Source organism: the organism of the source record quoted next, unplaced genomic scaffold (genome assembly GCF_019419815.1).
Source record: "Pyrus x bretschneideri cultivar Hongxiangsu unplaced genomic scaffold, Pyrus_bretschneideri_v1 Contig4, whole genome shotgun sequence".
Taxonomy (NCBI): Eukaryota; Viridiplantae; Streptophyta; class Magnoliopsida; order Rosales; family Rosaceae; genus Pyrus; species Pyrus x bretschneideri.
In genome coordinates, this window is record NW_025999723.1 from 11,243,846 (window position 1) to 11,264,770 (window position 20,925).

General features: G+C 35.8%; 2 protein-coding genes, 1 non-coding gene and 1 pseudogene across 5 annotated transcripts; 3 read left to right on the forward strand and 1 right to left on the reverse strand.

Annotated features, from left to right (window-relative positions):
• Positions 1 to 453: 453 nt before the first annotated feature.
• Positions 454 to 4,956, forward strand: LOC103966435 (tubulin gamma-1 chain-like). Of its 3 annotated transcripts, none has more exons than XM_048565010.1 (12): positions 454 to 678; positions 1,541 to 1,609; positions 1,729 to 1,840; positions 2,224 to 2,624; positions 2,876 to 2,929; positions 3,003 to 3,107; positions 3,413 to 3,487; positions 3,584 to 3,628; positions 3,776 to 3,904; positions 4,157 to 4,261; positions 4,340 to 4,417; positions 4,602 to 4,956. In XM_048565010.1, the coding sequence occupies exons 1-11, from the start codon at positions 550 to 552 to the stop codon at positions 4,406 to 4,408; spliced, it is 1,293 nt and encodes a 430-aa protein (XP_048420967.1). In that variant the 5' UTR covers positions 454 to 549; the 3' UTR covers positions 4,409 to 4,417; positions 4,602 to 4,956. The 3 variants fall into 3 exon arrangements, with proteins under 3 accessions (XP_048420967.1, XP_048420966.1, XP_048420968.1); XM_048565009.1 differs by having other exon boundaries at positions 458 to 678; positions 1,387 to 1,587; XM_048565011.1 differs by lacking the exon at positions 454 to 678 and having other exon boundaries at positions 1,444 to 1,609.
• Positions 4,957 to 5,261: 305 nt separating this feature from the next.
• On the forward strand, positions 5,262 to 5,363 carry LOC125469014. Its single transcript, XR_007251338.1, has one exon. It is a non-coding gene; the product is annotated as a U6 spliceosomal RNA (small nuclear RNA).
• A 624-nt stretch (positions 5,364 to 5,987) lies between these two features.
• LOC125468814 (heavy metal-associated isoprenylated plant protein 5-like) lies at positions 5,988 to 6,608 on the reverse strand. Its single transcript, XM_048565271.1, has one exon. It carries the CDS (start codon positions 6,606 to 6,608, stop codon positions 5,988 to 5,990), a length of 621 nt encoding a protein of 206 aa, XP_048421228.1.
• A 1,189-nt stretch (positions 6,609 to 7,797) lies between these two features.
• On the forward strand, positions 7,798 to 15,555 carry LOC125468815 (annotated as a pseudogene).
• Positions 15,556 to 20,925: the final 5,370 nt, after the last annotated feature.

A 20,925-nucleotide genomic window follows, 5' to 3' on the forward strand; every position in this document is an offset into this window, starting at 1 on the left:
AACCCATCCAAATTAGCACAGGAAGAAAGCACACTAACATAAGTAACTTCATTTGGCTTTCACAAAACAACCCAGATGGGGAAAACAATTAGAAAGAAAAAAAAAATCAGATGGGGAAAAAAAAGGAGGATAATATTGTGAGGGAAAGAGGATAATATTGTGAGGGAAAGAGGATGAAACGGAGCTGAGAGAGCAAAGTAAGAACAGTAAAAATCAAATATTGCACTTTGAACAACTTCTTGTCCTTATTCGTCATTTTGTTAAGAGGTAAACTTGTAAATAAAATTTTTATTAAAATATAAGTGGGAAAATAAGATAAAGGAGTGGGGATATCAGCATTATTTTAAAAATTCAATGTACTCCTACGAAAAAAAAATTTAAAGAAAATAAAAACAGGTTATTTTAGGAATTTCAGTTGACCAAAAAAATGGCCACTGGAACAAAATTAAATTGAAAATGAATTGCCAACGAAAGGCGCGACCGTGAAGTAGCGAACAGTTGATAACACTCTCCTGAGAAACCCTAGTCTTCCCGAGAAAGTGAGGGAAAATGCCGCGAGAGATCATCACGTTGCAGGTGGGACAATGCGGTAACCAGATCGGAATGGAGTTCTGGAAGCAGCTCTGCCTCGAGCACGGCATCAGCAAGGAAGGCATTCTCGAGGACTTTGCCACTCAGGTCCCACTCCCACTCCCACTCTCTTACTCTCTTTTCCTCTCTGCGTCTTTCCTACATGTTTGCTTTCCGAGAAAATGCTGGTCTTGGAAAGAAAGAAATGGAATTTTGAAGTTGAGGAAACGAAGCCAAATTTCAGTATAAGTGTGATTTTGGTCCGTTATCAGTGATGAAATTAATGAATTTAATTTCGCCTATATTCTATGGTTTTGAATGTGTGCAAGCTCTCCAGGAATTGCTAAGAAAATATTGGTGGAAAAAAAAATCAAATTTCTAATTGTTTATGACATTGAAGCTCAATTAGGGAGTAAATTTGTTTCCAGATGAAGAATTACTATGAGAATTTGAGTCTAATTGAGATTATATGGTAAGGGTACATGTCCTGACTAAGTCGTATTGATTTCGATCACTACGATAAATATTGGGGGTTGCTATACACACACCCATTTTTACCTCCCACACATGCCTTTTTACCACCTAAATGTTGATTAAGAAACGATGGGAAATTGATGGACGTTAATTTTGGACTATTAGACATGACAATTTGGATAGCCATGAGGAATTATGCATTGGCTATGTGAATTGTGATGGTAAGGGTCATTAGGCAGTAGGCACTGTAGAAACTTTATCAACTGCTGGTCAGAAGATACCCTTCGGTCCTGCCTTTGACATTGATATCTGTAATTATATTTTGAAATTGAAATGCCGCAGGGAGGTGACCGGAAGGATGTGTTTTTCTACCAAGCTGATGATCAGCAGTACATTCCACGAGCTTTGTTGATTGATCTGGAGCCCAGAGTGATTAATGGGATTCAAAACAGTGAATACAGGAATTTATACAATCATGAAAACATCTTTGTTTCAGAACATGGTGGCGGTGCAGGAAATAATTGGGCCAGTGGATATGATCAGGTTTGTCTGCAGTCAGACTCAGGTGTTTACTTACAATCTCTGCAGTTACTTTCGAGTATCTCTAATAGTAATTTTGTAGTAATAAAACTTTATGCTTCACTTCCATATAAATGCACTGAAATAGTTGTAAATGCTGATCAGGGAAAGGGTGTTGAAGAGGCTATAATGGACATGATTGATAGAGAAGCAGATGGGAGTGATAGTCTTGAAGGATTTGTTCTGTGCCATTCAATTGCTGGAGGAACAGGCTCAGGTTTCTTTGCATTTTTTAAAACCGTACCCAACGTTTTTATTTTCCTTTCATGGTTTATTTAACATGTTTTCCCAAATTACTTCCTACTTAGAACAATCCTGGGTCATTTGTATTAATTTTAACATTTGATTGTCCTGCCTATTTCAAACGTCATAAAATTTAGGCTAGGGGCTACGTAACACCACCTTCACTTAGTAGGAATGTGATGAATCATTAATCTAATTAGTTGCTACCCTCAGTATGTCCAAGTCCATTGGGGCAAAATCTTGCTTCAATGACTGTGCCATGCTTCGCAGTATAACGCTACACTTTCTTGTTCACGACTGCTTAAGTGCTTTATTGCTTGGGAAAATTCTTTAATCCACTCAAAATATACGATGCAGGTATGGGTTCCTATCTGTTGGAGACATTGAATGATAGATACAGCAAAAAACTGGTGCAGACATACAGTGTCTTTCCTAACCAGATGGAAACAAGTGATGTCGTGGTCCAGCCGTATAACTCACTTTTGACGCTTAAGCGACTGACGCTTAATGCAGACTGTGTTGTGGTCCTTGACAACACTGCATTGAACAGAATTGCTGTTGAGCGCCTTCATCTAACAAATCCCACCTTTGCCCAAACAAATTCTTTGGTTTCTACTGTAATGTCTGCCAGTACAACTACTCTGAGGTATCCAGGGTACATGAACAATGACTTGGTTGGTCTGCTTGCGTCTTTAATTCCAACACCAAGATGTCATTTTCTAATGACAGGATATACACCGCTCACAGTTGAGTGCCAGGTAATCGATGACGCAACTAGTTTATAAATATATATATGTCTCTGTTTGTATTTATGGATTCATCCTAGCACTTGTGTGTGTGAGGGCACATGCTTGAGCAAGTGTCTAAATAGAGGGGGAATTGATAGAGAGAAATGTGGGAGATGATCTGGCATCTCATGTCACAAACTTTAAATCTTTATTTTTAGTTTGTTTTATGCTTCTAAACTAGCAATTTAGCTTTCTAATGCATGTATATCTCCTCTTGGCAGGCTAATGTGATTCGCAAAACCACTGTACTTGATGTTATGAGAAGACTTCTGCAGGTTAAAGTCTGACCTTTTTTTTATTTTAAAAAAGCAGAATCAGCAATTCTCTGACGTTGGTCTTTCTTTGCAGACGAAAAACATCATGGTTTCCTCGTATGCTCGAACAAAAGAAGCTAGTCAAGCAAAATACATTTCAATTTTAAACATCATCCAAGGAGAAATGGAACCTACTCAGGTTGTTTGATAACCATATTAATAGTGCGATGTGCAAGGCAATCTTACAGTTTTATATTGATGAAAATAAGCAATACTTATTCAATAATCATATTTTACATTCAGAAAGTTGAATGGAATTGATGTAAAATGATTATCCTATATAACTGCTAGTCTTGGCCCTATTTTCTTAACTTTTAGTATTGTCTTGAAGTTTTTTGGAAATGAATTCTTTCTGACCATTGGATGTTAAGCACCTCGGTTCCTCCTCTAATATTTTCTTCTGCTTTTAAAGTGGTTTATTTGCGCCTATTTCTCTGCAATCAGGTTCATGAAAGCTTGCAGAGGATACGTGAAAGAAAGCTTGTTAACTTTATTGAATGGGGCCCCGCAAGCATTCAGGTGTTTCTATGAAGTAAAATAAATTAAATGAGATGAATCTAGTTACTTTAAAACTGTCTGGATATCTAATCTTTCACTTCCTTCTTTTCTGTGTAGGTTGCTTTGTCTAGAAAATCTCCATATGTGCAGACTGCTCATAGGGTGGGGATCTAATTCTTATCATAGCTTCTCTCTATTGTCCCATTTTTATATTATCTGATCGACAATTTTGGATTTGGACTCATATGTTTTTATTAAAAGTAATGACCTATTTTTTATAATGGATCTGTTTATGTTTCTTCTTTTTAGGTCAGTGGTCTTATGCTGGCAAGCCATACTAGTATTCGCCACCTCTTCAGTAAGTGTCTGAGCCAGTACTCTTTGTTACGGAAGAAGCAAGCCTTTCTTGACAACTATCGGAAGTTTCCAATGTTTGCTGTAAGTTGCCAGCCCTACAACCGTCAGTTTTACTTCCAGATGTGGTTTGCATATTGACCTGCTTCAGCAATATTGTCATATGCATACTCCATGTAGTCAGCTAATTTGTGAAGAAGCGTGCTTTTTCTTTCATTCTTTCCTTTTTGTTCGTTGGCATCAATGGTGATAGATGAAAAACCTTTTATGGAGTTCCAACTTTATGGAATGTCTGTAATATGTGGGTCTCATAACCATGACATGAAACGTGGACAGGACAATGATCTTTCGGAGTTTGACGAATCAAGAGAAATACTTGAGAGTTTGGTTGATGAATATAAGGCCTGTGAGTCCCCAGATTACATCAAATGGGGAATGGAGGTAATTTTCAGGATTTACTAACTTTACCCCTACCTCATTTGCTTTTTAATTTAACCAGCGAATGATTTTCTTTTCCAGGATCGAGACCAAGTTCTTACAGGAGAGGGCAATGCATCAGGAACAGTCGACCTGAAATTGGCAGCATGAACAAATCAGGTAAGCTACAACTAACTGGTCTAGTGAGTAAACTCATCTGATGATTTGAGAATAATGTCACGTGTGATCTTTCGGATTATTTTTTGAGTCTGTCATTTATTCGCCACATCTCTGTCTTTTACTTTCTATTCAAATGAACTAAAAGCTGCCTTTAATATTCGCATATCTTCATCCGATTACACAGGATTGAAATAGACTGCTGCAGTTGAAGTGCGGGTGCCAGAAAGTACATTTGGAGGGAGCATTGTACAGTATGGATTACATTTTGTGTCTGGAGTGAATTGGTTTGTAAAACTATAATGTATTATTTTTGTGGGTGTTTCGTTTTTGCTTGGTCTGCCTGGAAATGTTGGAAATCTAGGTCACCAATTTTGTAGCTGTATTACTAGATTACTCTCTTCCATAATTTCTACCGTTCTCAAGCCGAAACCACCGTCTGCTTGGAGTACAGTTCCATTGACCATTGTATAGCCTTGTAAGAGGAGAAAATCTGTCATATTACCGATCTTGTAGAATAACGAGTATGTCACTCTTATCAAGTGATTGAGTTGCGTGATAAGAGAGATACATCATAACGCTTCAGTTGTGAGTCTTGGGCTAATTAAGATTTAAGTAGTTTTTTGAAAGCTCAAACTTTGTGAGATGAAGATGTTTTTGTGCGTGTGTGTGTGTGTGTGGCTTTTTTTTTTTTTTTTTTTTTTTTAACGTTTTGATTTTTTTATTAGGTCAGATGTACTAAAGAACGCGAGTGAGTGAGTCAATGTGAGAGAGTTGGGCTCGGCTTGACAATAAAAAGAATGAACCAAACTCTGCTTAACTGACTAAGAAAATACACAAGTCCAACGTCGTAGATTAGAACATTCGATAATATTATATCAATACAGCGAAGATTAGAATGGCCCATCCGCAAGGATGACACATAAACTGAGAACTAATCTAATTTATTTTGTCGTTTTTTCTATGCGATTCCTAAGCTTTGAAATTGATACGGCATTATTGGAGTCAATTTTTTGGAAGTAAAATTTTTAGTAAGAATGATGAAGAACGTACATAGAATAGGCATGCCAAATGTAATAAGGTCAGACATGCTAAAAAATACCATAACATCACAATTACAAACTCAACATGAATACAAGTTCGAGGTACAATTATGCTAGAGTAGAAATATAAATATAAAACAACTTTGAGGTACGATTTGAATCACTCTTAAGGTGGTATTCGAGATAGTCTACCGAATATTCGCATTTGGTTTTGTAATTTTCCAAATTAGTCGTACTATTGTACTATAATATGCAGTTAGGATTCTCAAAGAAGTGTCTTCGTAAGCTGAATTCTTTTGTTATAATTTATAACTTAGAAAGAAAGAAGAGTTATTTCCCCAATTAAGTTTGCTAAAGAATCATGTGCAAATAACTTTCAGGATGGAACCACAAAGTTTGAAATCTTGGGAATAGCAAGATCGAAAATATTTATTTAAAAATGCAAAACTCCTAGAATATCAAAAGAAAAAACATCATTAAATTCTAGTTTCACCCTTGAAGACCAAACATAAATTGAAATTTCAAAAATTTCACATCATGCTGCAACCATTAGGGTTCTCTTCGTCAAAGATAGAACTGTAGTGTTGTCGGGGAGGAGGGTAGCCAAATCTACCATGCATCTTTGCCTCTTCTGAACCATATGTCGTCTCACCACCCACCGGACCCGGCAGATGATTATGCATGGTGCCCACAGGTGCCCGTTGCTCCTCTTGGACCTTGTTTTTTCTCTCTTCAATTTCTTTGCCTTTATTCTTCTCTTCCTTTTTTTCACTGCCTTCATTCTTCTTCGGCTTTTTCTCAATCACAGGCGCTACGTCTTTGTTATCATTGTTGTTGTTACTGGGATTAGGTGGTTTGACGTCGGTAGAGTTTGAACTCCAATCTTTGTCCTCGTGAACTGCTTCTATAAGCTTTGGAATTTTGTTAATCGTTTTAAGCTTCTTGAAGAGTATGGCCGTATCGATGTTGCCCGTCACGATCACAACTGCGTTTCCTTTATCTAGTTGTGGATCAATGGTGGTACGGGTAGCATGCTTGCGGTCGATTTTCTCAAATAATTTGTTTATCTGCTTGATACAGCCTGTAGAACAGATATTGGCTAGGAGGACACAACGTGGAGGGATCTCCATGACTTGTTGCTTCTTACTCATCTTTCTTTGATTGCGTGAAGGGGAGAGGGAGAGAGAACGCAAGAAAGTTTCTTTGTTTCTCGGAGTGTTGAAATCGTTGAGAATATAACTGAAAGCTTTAACCAATACACCCTTTAAATAGTAAACAGAAATCAACGAAACAGGAAGATTATAATTGAACGGGAAACATAATTAAGATCGTAATTACAAATAGAAAAGGGGAATTGACCAATATTAGACTAGGAAAGTATCTTAAGATGATAACTTAGATTGCAAGCAAGGACAAAGGGAAACAAGAAACATAGTAATTTGATGTTCTTAGTTAAACTGAATATACCCTTAGATTCTCGAGTCTATTCTCAAGGGCATCTTCACAAATTTTCGAGAAAATTTTCAGAGTGGTTTGGTACGCTAACGATTGTCGGTGGTGGCGGCATAGTAATTTGATGTTCTTGCTTTGCAGATCACATACAAATGCTTAGAGAGTTAATTACGTCTTTTCGCATCTAGAAAAAGGGCAGGCACTGCTCATTAACGAATCCATTGCCGAAGAAGAAGTGATTCAGCCGCTAAAACCATTTATGAAGATAAAGCAGCATGCATCAACCAAATTAAGAAAGGAGATGAGACAACTGAAAATCATTAAACTCAAGAGGAATGTTGTAACATAAATCCTAGTATTAGTGTGATTGTAAATCCTTAGTAGATTTGGTTTACTCTTTACGATGGTGATTATTTTCTATTTTTGTATTACATGGACAACAAGTTTTTCTCTCTCTTTAGTATAAATGAAGGCAAACAGAGAGAAATCAATATCTCTAAAATTGATAGACTTTTCAAAACCAAAATTTCGAATTACTCTAATCTACATACTCTTCCCATGAGACTTCATTGCCGAAGAAGAATTGATTCAGCCACCATCTGTAAGTGATTTGTTTGCAGAATATGCGATTTTATATTTCAAAAACTCTGATTTCAATTTGGATTTCTGTATATTTGTACACTTTGCTTTTCGGAAAAACTGGTGGGCTTGTTGTTTTCGCTTGGGGTTTTCTAAAATTTAGTTGATTGTGGTAGTGCCTGGAAAGTGCATCCTGTTTAGCTGCAAAAGTTTCTTGAGGGTATAGTTTTGATATATTGTTGCAATAGTTGGTTGCAGGAAAGGATTTTTTTTTAGAAGATCCGACGTCCACTTTCAACAAACACTATCATGGGGTGCATTATCAGTCAGCCACAAAGCTTGAGAACAAACCTTTTAAATAGAATTACCTCACTCTAACTAAAATCGAGACTTTTTGTATTAAAATCGCACACATGACAGATTGAGCAGGTGATTAAGTGGGGACAGTATCGGTGTTGTTGGAGTGGGCTCATGGCCCGTCTACGTGAAATTTAAGATGGTGTCAGAGCTAGGGACGGGTCCGTGCTCCACGTGGGCTAAAAGCTGCCACGTGCATTGGCCCAGCGCGAAGGGGTGAGCCCCGGCTTGGCTCCATGTGCTTGCCGATATGTGGAACTCCACGTGTGACCCATAAAATAGGGTCTCACGTCTAGGGGAGTGTTAGAATTCCTCTGTCCCATATCGCCCACAGAGCTTGAGAACAAGCCCTTTAAATATAATTAACCCACTCTAATAAAACCGAGGCCTTTTATATTAAAACCCCACACTTGACGAATTGAGCAGGTGGCCAAGTGGGGACAGTATTGGTGTTGTTGAAGTGGACCCATGGCCCGTCAACCTGAAATTTAAGAAGCATCAGTTCCCGGCAGGTTGTCACTGTGAAGGAACTTCTTCTGAGGGTGGAATAGACAGATTTAGTGATCTTCCAGAGGAAGTTGCTCATCATATTCTTTCCTTCGTTGATTTCAAATACCTCATTCAGGTCGGTGCTCTGTCCAAAAGATGCAGACAATTTCATCTATCAGTTCCGATATTGGATTTTTGTACAGATCACAACGAAGAACAAACCAAATCGCATCTAGCGAGCCTGATGAGTTCTTTTGATAGATACTTGCATTTTCGTGGACATAACATGCAATGAATCCGCATCCACTTGAGTTTCTCTACAAGAAAAAACGAGAAGAAATATTGTGATGATTATTCTCGACTATTACTCAAGTGGATCGTGTAATGTTGAAGATCTTGATCTCGATTTCGATCACTGTGTTATTAGTAAGTTTTCGTTGCCATCTTTCATCTTGCATTAGCTCTCTATCCGTCTCCTTGGGTATAATCAATTCAGACGTGGTTGAAGGGCCATCTCTATCCTTTTCTAGTAATCTCCGTTACCTATCGTTGTGTTATGTTAAAATAGTAGATGAGAGTCTTTTCAAATGGATCTCATGCTGTTGCAAATGCCTCAAGGAGTTACATCTTAGATCTATCAAAGACATACAAGATATCTCCATCGAAAGTTCGTCTTCGGAATCCTTTTCTTTTATCAATCATGGTGGCGTCCATCTCAGTATATCCTGTGAGAAACTTGAAAATATATATATGCTATGGAATGGTTTGGTTTGTACCAACAAGCATGAAAAGTAGCACATCGTTGAAGATTTTTGCTCCAAATCTTAAAAATCTGAAATGGGACGGCCCATTAAGTAGCCAAAATCTGGGAAAATTTGAGAGTTTGGAAAAAGTTGAGATTTGTTTAGAGCCTCGGAAAAATGAGCTTGGCAAAATACTTGAGGTTCTTCGCAGTATATGCTCGCAAAAGTTCTTATTATACACACGAAGACCGTCAAGGTGAAGTTCATATATCCTTCTGACCTTTTTGTAAGAGAAATACTTAATTACTGGGAAATGTAAGTTCTTATTTATGCTGCACCTTCTGTTTAACATTCACACACACACACACACACACACACATATCTTTATATATATATATATATATATACACATACATACATACATACATACATACTATTATTAAGAGGACCCCCATTGTCAACTTTTTGCCACTTTTTTCTTTTCTTATTTTACCCTCATTTTTAATACACACTATTGATAAAAAGGAGGGCAAAATAGTAATTTTGTACCTTTTGACAAAATGACAACCATATCCCTATTTTTTCTATTTTACCCTCTTTTTTATACTTATTTTTTCAATTTTACCCTCACTTTTGATACAAAATATTTACATAAGGAGGACAAAACAATAATTATGTAATATTAAAAAAAGTATGCACTTATTAAGAGAAATTGTTCACACACACAAAGTATGTGCTCTCTGCCTGTGTGTGTGTGTGTGTGTGAGAGAGAGTGTGTGTGTGTGTGTGTGAGAAGTTCTTTGTTAGTAACCCAATCAGTTCTTTGTGTGTGTGTGTGTGTGTGTGAAGTTCTTTGTTAGTAACCCAATCAGTTCTTAGAAGATATATTATATTACTTTCATTGGTAATAGCTAAAAATATCGTCCGTATACTATTATTTCAATTTGGGCTCCTTAGATTTAAATCATTGCAAATTCTAAACAACAACCCACATATATTATAACTTCTGAATAAAACTCAAATTTTAAATATAATGTCATGTTGGATAAAAGATGTACGTAAATTTGTGTTTATTTACAAAATCATGCCACCAAATCTCTTATACGTTTCTTTTAGACATTTATTTTGTTTAATATATTTTTAATTTTGTGTGAACAACTCCAATCCAAAACCTAATTAGATCAAATATATATGGACATATATTCTACATTTATGTATACTAATACCATAAAAAGAAGTAGGTAAATTAATTTTGTTACAAGTTCAAAAAGTAGGCACATTAATTTTCATGTAATTATATAGTAGGTAAATTATTTTCATAAAATTAAACAATAGATATTGTTTTCAAAAAATTAATTTTCATAGTACGTAAATTTTTTCGTGTAATTATACGGTAGGTAAATTATTTTAATAAAATTAAACAATAGATATTGTTTTCAAAAAATTAATTTTCATAGTTGGTAAACTATTTTCATGTAATTATACTGTAGGTATAAAATTAAACAATAGATATTGTTTTCATTAAATTAATTTTCATAGTAGGTAAATTATTTTCATAAAATTAAACAATAGATATTGTTGAAAATAAACACTAAATTAGGTATATACAAATTGACATTTATTGTCGAAATTAAAAAAATTTCCAAATTAATTCCTCCATCTAGAACCATATTTCATGGCTACAAGATCTTGCCAAATTCAATGCACGTTGTGACATCCCACATCGTCCAGGGGAGTGATCCTTATACGTATATTCTCATCTCTACCTAGTACGAGGCCTTTTGGGAGCTCACTGGCCCGGGCGCACCGTAGCACAATATTGTCTGCTTTGGGCCCCCAGCACACCCTCACGGTTTTGTTTCTGGGAACTCACACGAGAACTTCCCAGTGGCACCCATCATGGGAGTGCTCTCACGCACTACTCGCTTAACTTCGGAGTTCTCATGGAGGGCGCACCGTAGCACAATATTGTCTACTTTGGGCCCCCAGCACACCCTCATGATTTTGTTTCTGGGAACTCACACGAGAACTTCCCAGTGGGTCACCCATCATGGGAGTGCTCTCGTGCACTACTCGCTTAACTTCGGAGTTCTCATGGAACCCGAAGCCAGTGAGCTCCCAAAAGGCCTCGTGCTAGGTAGAGATGAGAATATACATATAAGGATCACTCCCCTGGGCGATGTGGGATGTCACACACATGATCAATTAAAACAAAATTACAAGAACTTTCCATACTGGCGTAGATGGGGTATATTAGGGATCCAAAAAATATAAATACGGACACACAAAGTTAATTTAGTAAGTTGCTTAGTTGGATCCTAATCATTGGGTTTTATTCAGATAAATATCATATGATGGGCTAGAGGCTAGAAAAAAATGAGTTTGGAGGGGGAAGGTTAAATTTTTAATTTCAATTTCCGAAATGGTATGAGGACTTAAAAGATTGGAATAGAGATATGCATGTTATATATACCTATAACATCGTTCAATTATCAAAAAAATAATTTCCAAAAAATTGGTTAATAGACGGCATTCATATCAAGATCCTATTTGCTTTTCTACTAAAACCTTAGCACAGATCTTAGCTATGAGCCCCTTATAACGATCCAATGAAAAAGCAAGGTCAAAAAAACGATTTTTGTTTTTTTTTTTTTTTAACAATTTTTGAAATGGAAGCTAAACTACCTTTTGGTTCTTCCAGAAGAAAAACATAAAAAAAACAAAAAAAAACCTCTCATTTTTTGAACCGATTTTTAAAGAACTCAAAAAAAAAATTACAAAAGAAATGTTTTATATATATATTTTTGGGACGTTTGATATAAACGCCTCGTTTTTAAATGGCATAGACTAAACACCTCTTCCTTTTGCAAATTTGATTAAACATTTTCCCTACAATTTTAGTACTTTAATTTTATTTCATTAAAAGTCTATTCAAGTTAGCATTCCCTTTTTTCCTCCCATTTTTATGCATCTCTTATTATGATGATTTAAGATTTTATTTTTTATTAAAATATTTATTTTAGTAAGTTAAATTGACACACCCCGATCGAGATCAGGGCATGCTGGACGTCACGTGGAAGTGACGAAGCCATGTGCACAGTGCGGAAGCAAATAAAATAATAATAAATAGTACGAATAAATAAAAACTAGCTTTATACAAAGTAACAACAAACAAGTGCAAGCGTAAGTGTGACCCTAAGTTCAGAGCATGAAGCCTAATGCAGTCCAAAAGGAAACGACACAACAAAAGCACACCCGAAGGTGGTCCTACACTGGTGGTGGTCTGTCAGATATGCCGGGAAAATCCTCAGGGAAGCCACCAAATGTGCTAGCCAACTAGAACCTGGAGGGGCGCAAAACAAAAGCGTGAGTGGGCAAAAACAAAGCTTTTTGAAAACCAATTTAATAAATAAGTTCTAACCCCTGGCCGTAAAACCTGTATACTTCCCAGAAAATAGAATATATATATATATATATATATGTCATGTTCAGGAATATGCTATGCCAAAACATCAAAGTAAAATGCAAGGGCTCAAGTAATGTCATATCAAAAACCCTGAAATCTGTCAGCCGGAGTCAACTAATGTGACCTGTACGGCTGAAGCTAGAACTCAAATCTCAATCTCACTAACTATACCTGCACACGAGTCGAAACCACCTAAAGTGGTCTGTACGACAAGCCTGGGTGTAATCTAAGTACGCTCAAGTGCTACGATCACGTAAAGGCTAGGCGAATAATCGCGGGTCACCTACGAGTTGGAACCACCTAAAGTGGTCTGTACGACAAGCCTGTGCATCGAACTTGGATCCAAGATGAGCGTGTGGTGCGGGAGGTGAACATCACGTGAAGGACTGTGCCCAACTCTGGGCGGGAGCACTAACACCGGGGGTGCAGGTTATGAGCTCTCTAGGCATCTCAAATCACTACTAAACGTAAACATAAATCATACTCACCTAGCACCTACCTGTGCGTCCACAGCACCCACATACATGTATATATATATATATATATACAACCAATGATGTAAAACAAACGGCAATATAATGCATAGCATATAAATAAATAAACGCTTCAAATCAATTTCTGGGAAAAGTATAAGTATATAGGTATATACGGAAAACCAAAAGCCCACTCACTGGTACGTAGAAGGGTCGTAACCCCCTTGCCTCGAGTGACCACGCTCGTCCTCGGGATACGTCTCACCTATATGCGAAATAACTATAAAAACGTTAATTTTTAAAGCACATAACAAACCTTATGAAATAACTTCTCATACATTTCTCAAATGGGGTGTATGAATACACCAACGTGATCTACTCAACCTCAGGAACATCCCCAAATTTTTAGAAAAAATTTTCACCGCCGCACGCGCCCCCACGCGCCGACCAAGGCATGGCCACACGCGCCGGCCACGAGCAGGCACTTGCCTGGCACGCTGACGGCGTTAGGAATATTCCGTTATCTTTAATGGTTTCCGTCAACGGCGTTAGGAATATTCCGTCCAAATTGACGGAATATTCCGTCGTCTTTTCCGGCGAGGCTCCGGCGCCGTCGCCAGCGCCGGAAAATCGGGAAAATTTCAAATCGTCCTATCTTCTTCGTTTTTCAACCAAATTTCAAAAATTGGTACCAAAATGAAGCTTACAACGAGAGGAACAAGTTCATACCACTTTCAAGTGCTAAAATCCACGAAATCTCGCTTGGAAAATACCCCCAACTCCGGCCAACCTTGAAACTCGCGATCCCGACGTCCAAAACCTTCAAACGAACCACCCCGAGCCTCCTAGGGACCTCACCAAGCTTTCTACAAGCTTGAAATTCCCAAAAACATAAGAAATTACGTGTGCATGAACAGTGCCAAAAATTGGGTATCTCAAGTTCGACGTGAAAATAAAGGTAACGTTACCTGAAATGGGTATGGTTGGACTCCTACAAGCCTCACGAGCATGGATATGTACTTTGTTCCTTCGATCTGTGAAGATTTGGTGTGTTTGTGTGTGTGTCCGTACAATGGATATGAAAATGGGAAGGGAAATGGCACGAGACAGGGAAAGGGGGAATGTGTGTGTGTGTGGGGGAAATGTGTGGTCCACCATCAGCCACAACCAACCAAAAATAACCACACAACGTAAAGAAATCACACTAGGGGCAAAATCGTCTTTTCACACGCACGTTTTTAAAATTTACGGAACGGGCTGTTACATAAATAGAATGTAACAAAACTCGTTGTTAGGTACGTTTGGTTATATCGGTACGTTTGATTATAATGGTACATTTGAATTTTTGGTCCATTTGGCTTCTTGGTATATTTGAATTTTTGGTACATTTGAATGTGTGGTACGTTTGTTTTCAAAACATAAGTTTTATTACTTTTGTCGTAATAATGAGGAATTACCTTAATTAATTATTTTTTTTAATAGAAAGAGTTGTTAACAATGTAAAAGTTTAAATTACTTTAATTAATTTTTTACAGAAAGAGTCATTAATCAACGAACAATAGCCTTTTTGTTAATTCAAAATTATATGATTTATCGTTATTATTTAGCATTGTCTACAATAATAAGGATTTATCTCCGATCAACTAAAAGTTGTTCAAGAGACTTATCTACAAAAAAACAAGACTATCTCCATTGTGTATGAATCAAACATATTTTTAAACATTCCAAAAAGATGAATATTCATTTTAATATAGTTTATAATTGGGTACGTTTTAATTTGGGGTGGGTATGTTTTCATTTGATGTTGATACGTTACCATTTGGCGTGGGTGTACATTTAGATTTGAAAGGTATAAATTTTTAGACTTAAATATAGTTGAAATTATTTAAAATATATAGCAGATATTTAAATGTAAATTAATTTCAATTAATATGAAGTAGTTCAAGTCTGAGTATCTTAATCAAATGTTTCAAAAGTTTAATAAAAAACTCAAAAAGCATAAATGTTTAGTCTACAAAAGTCTAAAATGAGGTATCTAATTCTAATTTTCTCTATTTTTTTTTCTGTACGATGAAGTAACTTAAAAAGCATTTGGCTTTCATTTTTTGACAGATTAATGATTATATTAATCTAGATTGTGACCATTCTTGTTCTCTGTCTCACTAATTAAGGTTTTTTTTTTTTTTTTTGGAAAAACTTGCAGCCTCTGTACATGGAAGGCTCCACGCCAACACTAATATTGGATAATATTCGGAACTTGAGTATCGATTGTGAAACCTTGAAGAACAAGCTTGTTCCTGCAGTGGTCACTCTTCTTAGGAGAATGCCTAATCTGGATATTTTGTGCACAGCGGCTAGCTGTGTAAATTTGGCTCCCGAAAAAGTAAGTGAAAGTCTATATTGCCTATTAATCTCCCTCTGGCGCACACGACACACATTTTTCTTGTGCTAATTTGTAAAATCATTTTCTTATAATTTAGGCAACTTTATTTAAGCCCAACAATTTCTTAAGGAAAGCTACTAAAAGAATGAAAACTCAAAATTTAACTGCAGAGTAAATGACAGCAATAGGGTTCGCTAGTTTCTTTTATGTTCTATTTTTTATGTTGTGAGGATTTGGGGTAAGTCACACAATTGGGCAATTATAATAATTACGTATTGAACTCACGATCAAGTAAGTTAAATTTTGAGACATCTCACTTACATGTTTGACAAATCGGCTCTTAATGTGTAATGTAAGATCTATTGATCATCATCATTATAGAGGTTCGGCAGTGTGCTACCGTACATCCTTCTTCGGGTATAATGGGGTTAGTTTTGGAGTATATTGCTTATACTTCATATTATTACATTCATTTTTAGAAGGGGTTAGGTCAACATATGTAGTTTGGTGAGTTGATGGAATAGTTGGGTTAAACAGAGGCACCCAAAAATTATCGTCAAAAGATAAATTTAGAAACTTATGTTTTTATCAATTAATTTTGAAATAATTGCTCTTTTTTTTTTTTTTTTTTTTTGCACAACAAATTCATTTGTTTTATGTTTTCAGGCAAGTCACTTTGGTAATGCATACTGGAAACGGCAAAACCTTCCTTGCAATCATCAGCTTAAGGAGCTAAGCTTAAAGAATTCCTATGGATCTAATGAAATCGAGTTTGCAAGATATATTCTCCAGCATGCTCAAAATTTGAAGAAAATGGCCATTGTTCATCATGATGTTGGTTTAAGAATTCTTATTGAACTCAACTAGTAGTGATAAAGGTGAGTCAGCATGTTTAAATTATAAATCATGTTGAGTTTTGTATACGTGTAAAACCATTCCCTATAATCGAGGAGTTACATCCATTGTGTTTCAAACTAAAGCACGTACTTGCTCTCACTCATCCATGATTGGAATTGAAAGTAATGGGATCTATAACCAACTCCCACGATAGATGGAAGTTGTGTAAACCTTGCTTTATTCCCTGCTCACAGAGAATGTTGTCTTTGTATTTGGGACTATCACCATAAGAGAATACAGGTCTCCTAGTGAGTAGAAGAGTCATATTTTAATCCCAACCATGTCTACTGCATTAGAACTCGATAATCTAATTGGATTGTGTTCTAGGGTTTGCTGTTAGTTTAAGTGTATATGTATATTGATAGGGATTTTTACCACTTGCAAAAAATAGGGATAAAATCACTTAAAAATACTTGCATGAATACAAGGTTATTGTAGTATAGATGCTCATGCAAGGTCGTTCTCCTCAAGGACTATTTGAATAATTTATCTAGAAACACTTCCTAGTTAACTACTTAAAACTAAAAATTGAGAAAGGTGACTTTGAATTTGGGTTATATTAAATACGAATTTTAATTAAAAACCAATAGTAATTTTGCCCTAATTGATATGATAAAAGAAAAGAGTTTTAAATACCAATTATAAAAGCACGAGGGTTCCACCATCACCTAGCAATCCTATGTATTTTTATCAATTACTTATGATCTACACATGCCACTTTGAAGGTTAGGTTTTCCTAATTTATATTCTATTTGGAACCTCTAACATAGAACGTATATCTAACATGTAACCCATTCGGACGTTCGGATCAAATCTGAACATGAGAGACTCATTATGCTTTATGAAAACCTTTTGAAAAAACATGCAACCCTTAAGACGTGGTGTTCATCCTAAGTGAAATTACAATTATTAATCTCAAGAAGCCAGCATCAATTTCAAGGAACCTTCTGATCAAAATTGCATCAAATTACTTTTCTAAAGATCCTAATGGTGATTAGGCATTAAGACAAATAGATAGTTTGAAAGAGTGATCAATAATTCAAAGCATGCATGCAATCAATCATAAGCAATTAAATAAAAATTACATATTCATGCTAAGGCTCACGGTTTCACCCTAACAAAACGAATTAGTTACGCATATTCATAATTAAAATCATAGAAAATATTATTATAAAGAAAAGGATTGAAAACACCTTAAAGTAGAAAAACTTCAAGAACCCTAGCAATTCTCTCCGTCTCCAAGTTTGCATAAAAGAAAGCGTAGCTCAAACTGAGAATGGCAAAGCAATATATGTTGCTATGCCATCACACAAACCCTAAAATGTAGTCTTTTGTTCCAACTAGGAAACTAAGTAATAAAATAAAATAACATATTAAATAAAGTCCTAATTAAACTAGAAGAATCTGCAAGGGAACTGTTCAGCCATGTTTTAGCCTCAAATATCCTCCAAATCCGGCCCATAATAGCTTGTTTTAAAGAACAGGACATTCTGAACACATCTCCATAAGGCCTCAAACCTATCCGAGGTCATCTTGGGCTCCAAAAATGTAATTCAAGCCCAGAAACGTCACTTTCCAATACCACGCACTGCCTCTTTATTTTATTGCCAGAAAATAACCGCTTTGTGGAAAAATCTGATATTTTGATACGATCGAGCTAAGTGAGTCACGAACGTCCTCCAACTGGAATTACTCCAAAATTCATCCATTTGACCACGTTTCGCTCCAGAGGAAGTCGAAGGTCCTATATTGGAAATACAATTTAAAGTATCAAAATTTTTTCAAAATATTAACCAAAATATACCAAGAATAGGGTTAACTATATAATATAAAATCTATTTATCATATATATATATATATATATATATATTCCAACATTTGGTGTTAGAGCCAACTTAACAGGCCCTTGATGCATTGTATTGTTATACTGCAGATAGACCTATCGCCCTCCACATTCGCGTACAACCATATCTGAGATGGATTGATCAGTAGTAACATCAAAAGTAGGTCAGAGTATATTTTGGTCAATGTTTTCAATTTATCAAATCTGGTCATTGTGTTGTTCAAAGTAAACAATGCTGATAGCTTCTGTAAGTTTTATTGTTAAAAAAATGTTAAAATATTATTTGGGCTTGAAATAACAGTTTGGGTTGAGAATAGGCTAACTTGAGTTAAAAACCCACAATCCTCAGCCTAGTAATAATCTCTCAGGTGAGTGGGGTTTGGGCCCAAGAGAGGACTAGTAGTGGGCGATGAAATGATTATATTTTCAGCTTCCACTAGCTACAGTTAGTGGATAATTATATATATATATATATATACACATATATGTATATATAATCTTCTTATACGTGTATTGGGATACTACATTTATATTCTCAACTTGTCATTATCTCGAGATTACTCGGAAATGACATGATTACACATTTTTATTATTAGCTTGTACCATGTTCATGGCCGTAGGACACATCTTAAACGTGTATGAGTATTTCTATCTTGTCCACATCGTGGACATGTCATTTCAACTTGTCATTGCCTAGAGGTTACTTAGCAATGACATGATTATATTTCCAGCTTCCAGGTTAATGGATGATTATATACATCAACTTACATGCGTATTGGTGTACCACAGTCATACTCTCAACTTGTCATTACCTCAAGATTACTCGATATTAAATGGTCACAGTAATACTCTCAGCTTGTCATTCTCTTGAGATTATTCGGTAATGACATGGTTACAGTTATATTCTCATCTTGTTATATCTCTAAATTACTCAGTAATGACATGATTGCAGTTATATTCTCAGCTTATCATTGCCTAGAGATTACTCGGCAATGACATGATTATCTTATTCAGCTTTCACTAGCTATGGTTAGTGGATGAAATTGTATCCCATATTACCGGTAACTATCAGCTCAATATATAGGTGTCCATATCAACTCTCAGTGCAGACAAGATTCAATAGACGTAGCAGTGGTTACATTCGATGTTAAAGCCTCTTCCCAAAGCTCTGACACATTCTTACCAAGTATGTTATCTACTCAGCTCTATTAATGGAACTCGAAATTTAGGCAACTATGCTCTTAACTATCAATATGCATGTAACTAAGGGTCAGAGATCCATTAAGTGTGGCCTTTCGAGTATGTGTTGATATAAATGTGATTACATACTGGTGCTTCAATTTGGGCTCATCCCTATTTTAGGAAAAGTTAGGTCGAATTTTCAGTAGATTATATTAGTTCATAATTCTAATTATGATTTCATGCAAATTAATTTGTTTTTATGTTTTTAGGCAAGCTACTTTGGTAATGAATATTGAAAACTGTGAAACTTTGATTTCATTCACCAGCTTAAGGAGGTAAGCATAGAGAAATCCTATGGATCTAATGAAATTGAATTTTCAACGTATATTCTAGAGCATTTCTCAAAATTTGAAGAAAATGGTCATTGTTCATCATGATGAAAATACTACATCAAAAGTTGCTGAGATGGTGAGTAGGAGCAAGATGATTTCCGCTGCTTCAGTTCTCATTCGGCAAAACCTAGACCACATCTACACTATCTTTTATCATGGTCTGGGGGACTCACATAGCGAATCTAATATCTTAGATAGTGATTCGGAGATCTCAGATAGAGATTCAAAGTTATATTTTTGAGCAAACAAAGGGTTTTCTATAATCTAAAAGGAAGAATGTTTGATATTTAAAAATAAAAATAAAAAATAAAAAATAAAAAAAAACTTGTGTATGTTCTTGTCATGGTACATCATTGACAGGACATTTTTGCAGTATTTCTTTTGTGATATCTCCTTGCACTTTGCTTCACCCAAACCTAAATTGTCTTGCAAGGCACAAAATTTAATAATTTGCTATCCAAAAAGAAAACAAGGGGAAAGAATCCTTTTCGAATCCTGAAATTGGTATCAGGTGGAATATATTGAAATTAAAAGCACAATCTGCTAGATTGACTAGTCAAACTCACTAGTCAACTAAGTACATAACCGTTAGACAACCAACATAGTTCAAGTAATACAACCTAGGTTACTAGAAGATATTCTAGTCAACAATGATCCAATTTATTACTTGTTGATACGTTGTGTGAGCATGGTTGAAGGCATGTAATATTTAGCAAGACTAAGGATGCATGTGGTGAATGCTAATAAATAAGATATGAGTTAAGCAATAAGTAACACTAAACACAAGATGTTTTGACCCAAAAAAAAAAAAAAAACCACTTTTGGGTTAAAAAAACTTGGGGCTCCACAAAGCCTATTCCACTAGCGCAAATAAGGTTCATTACAAAGTGCCACATCAAGCTCAAATCCTAGATTTAATTTCGAAGCAGCTTTACCTTTGTGCAACTTTACTTTGCATGAGATGGGGACCTCTTTGGTCTTCATGAGGAGGCATATCTTACCTTCAACTCTTATCCTTGTGGCACTGAGATCAACACTTCCAATGCAAAATGATACGTTGAAGATGATATAAATTTTGGACTCAACAGACAAGTCAAATTCTCTAATCAAATAGTTGATGGGAGACCCCCATTGTGAATCCGAAAAAAAAAACTTGATCTTAAATGAAGATTTGTAACTGTTATGTGATTATTTCATCATGGATATGTAACG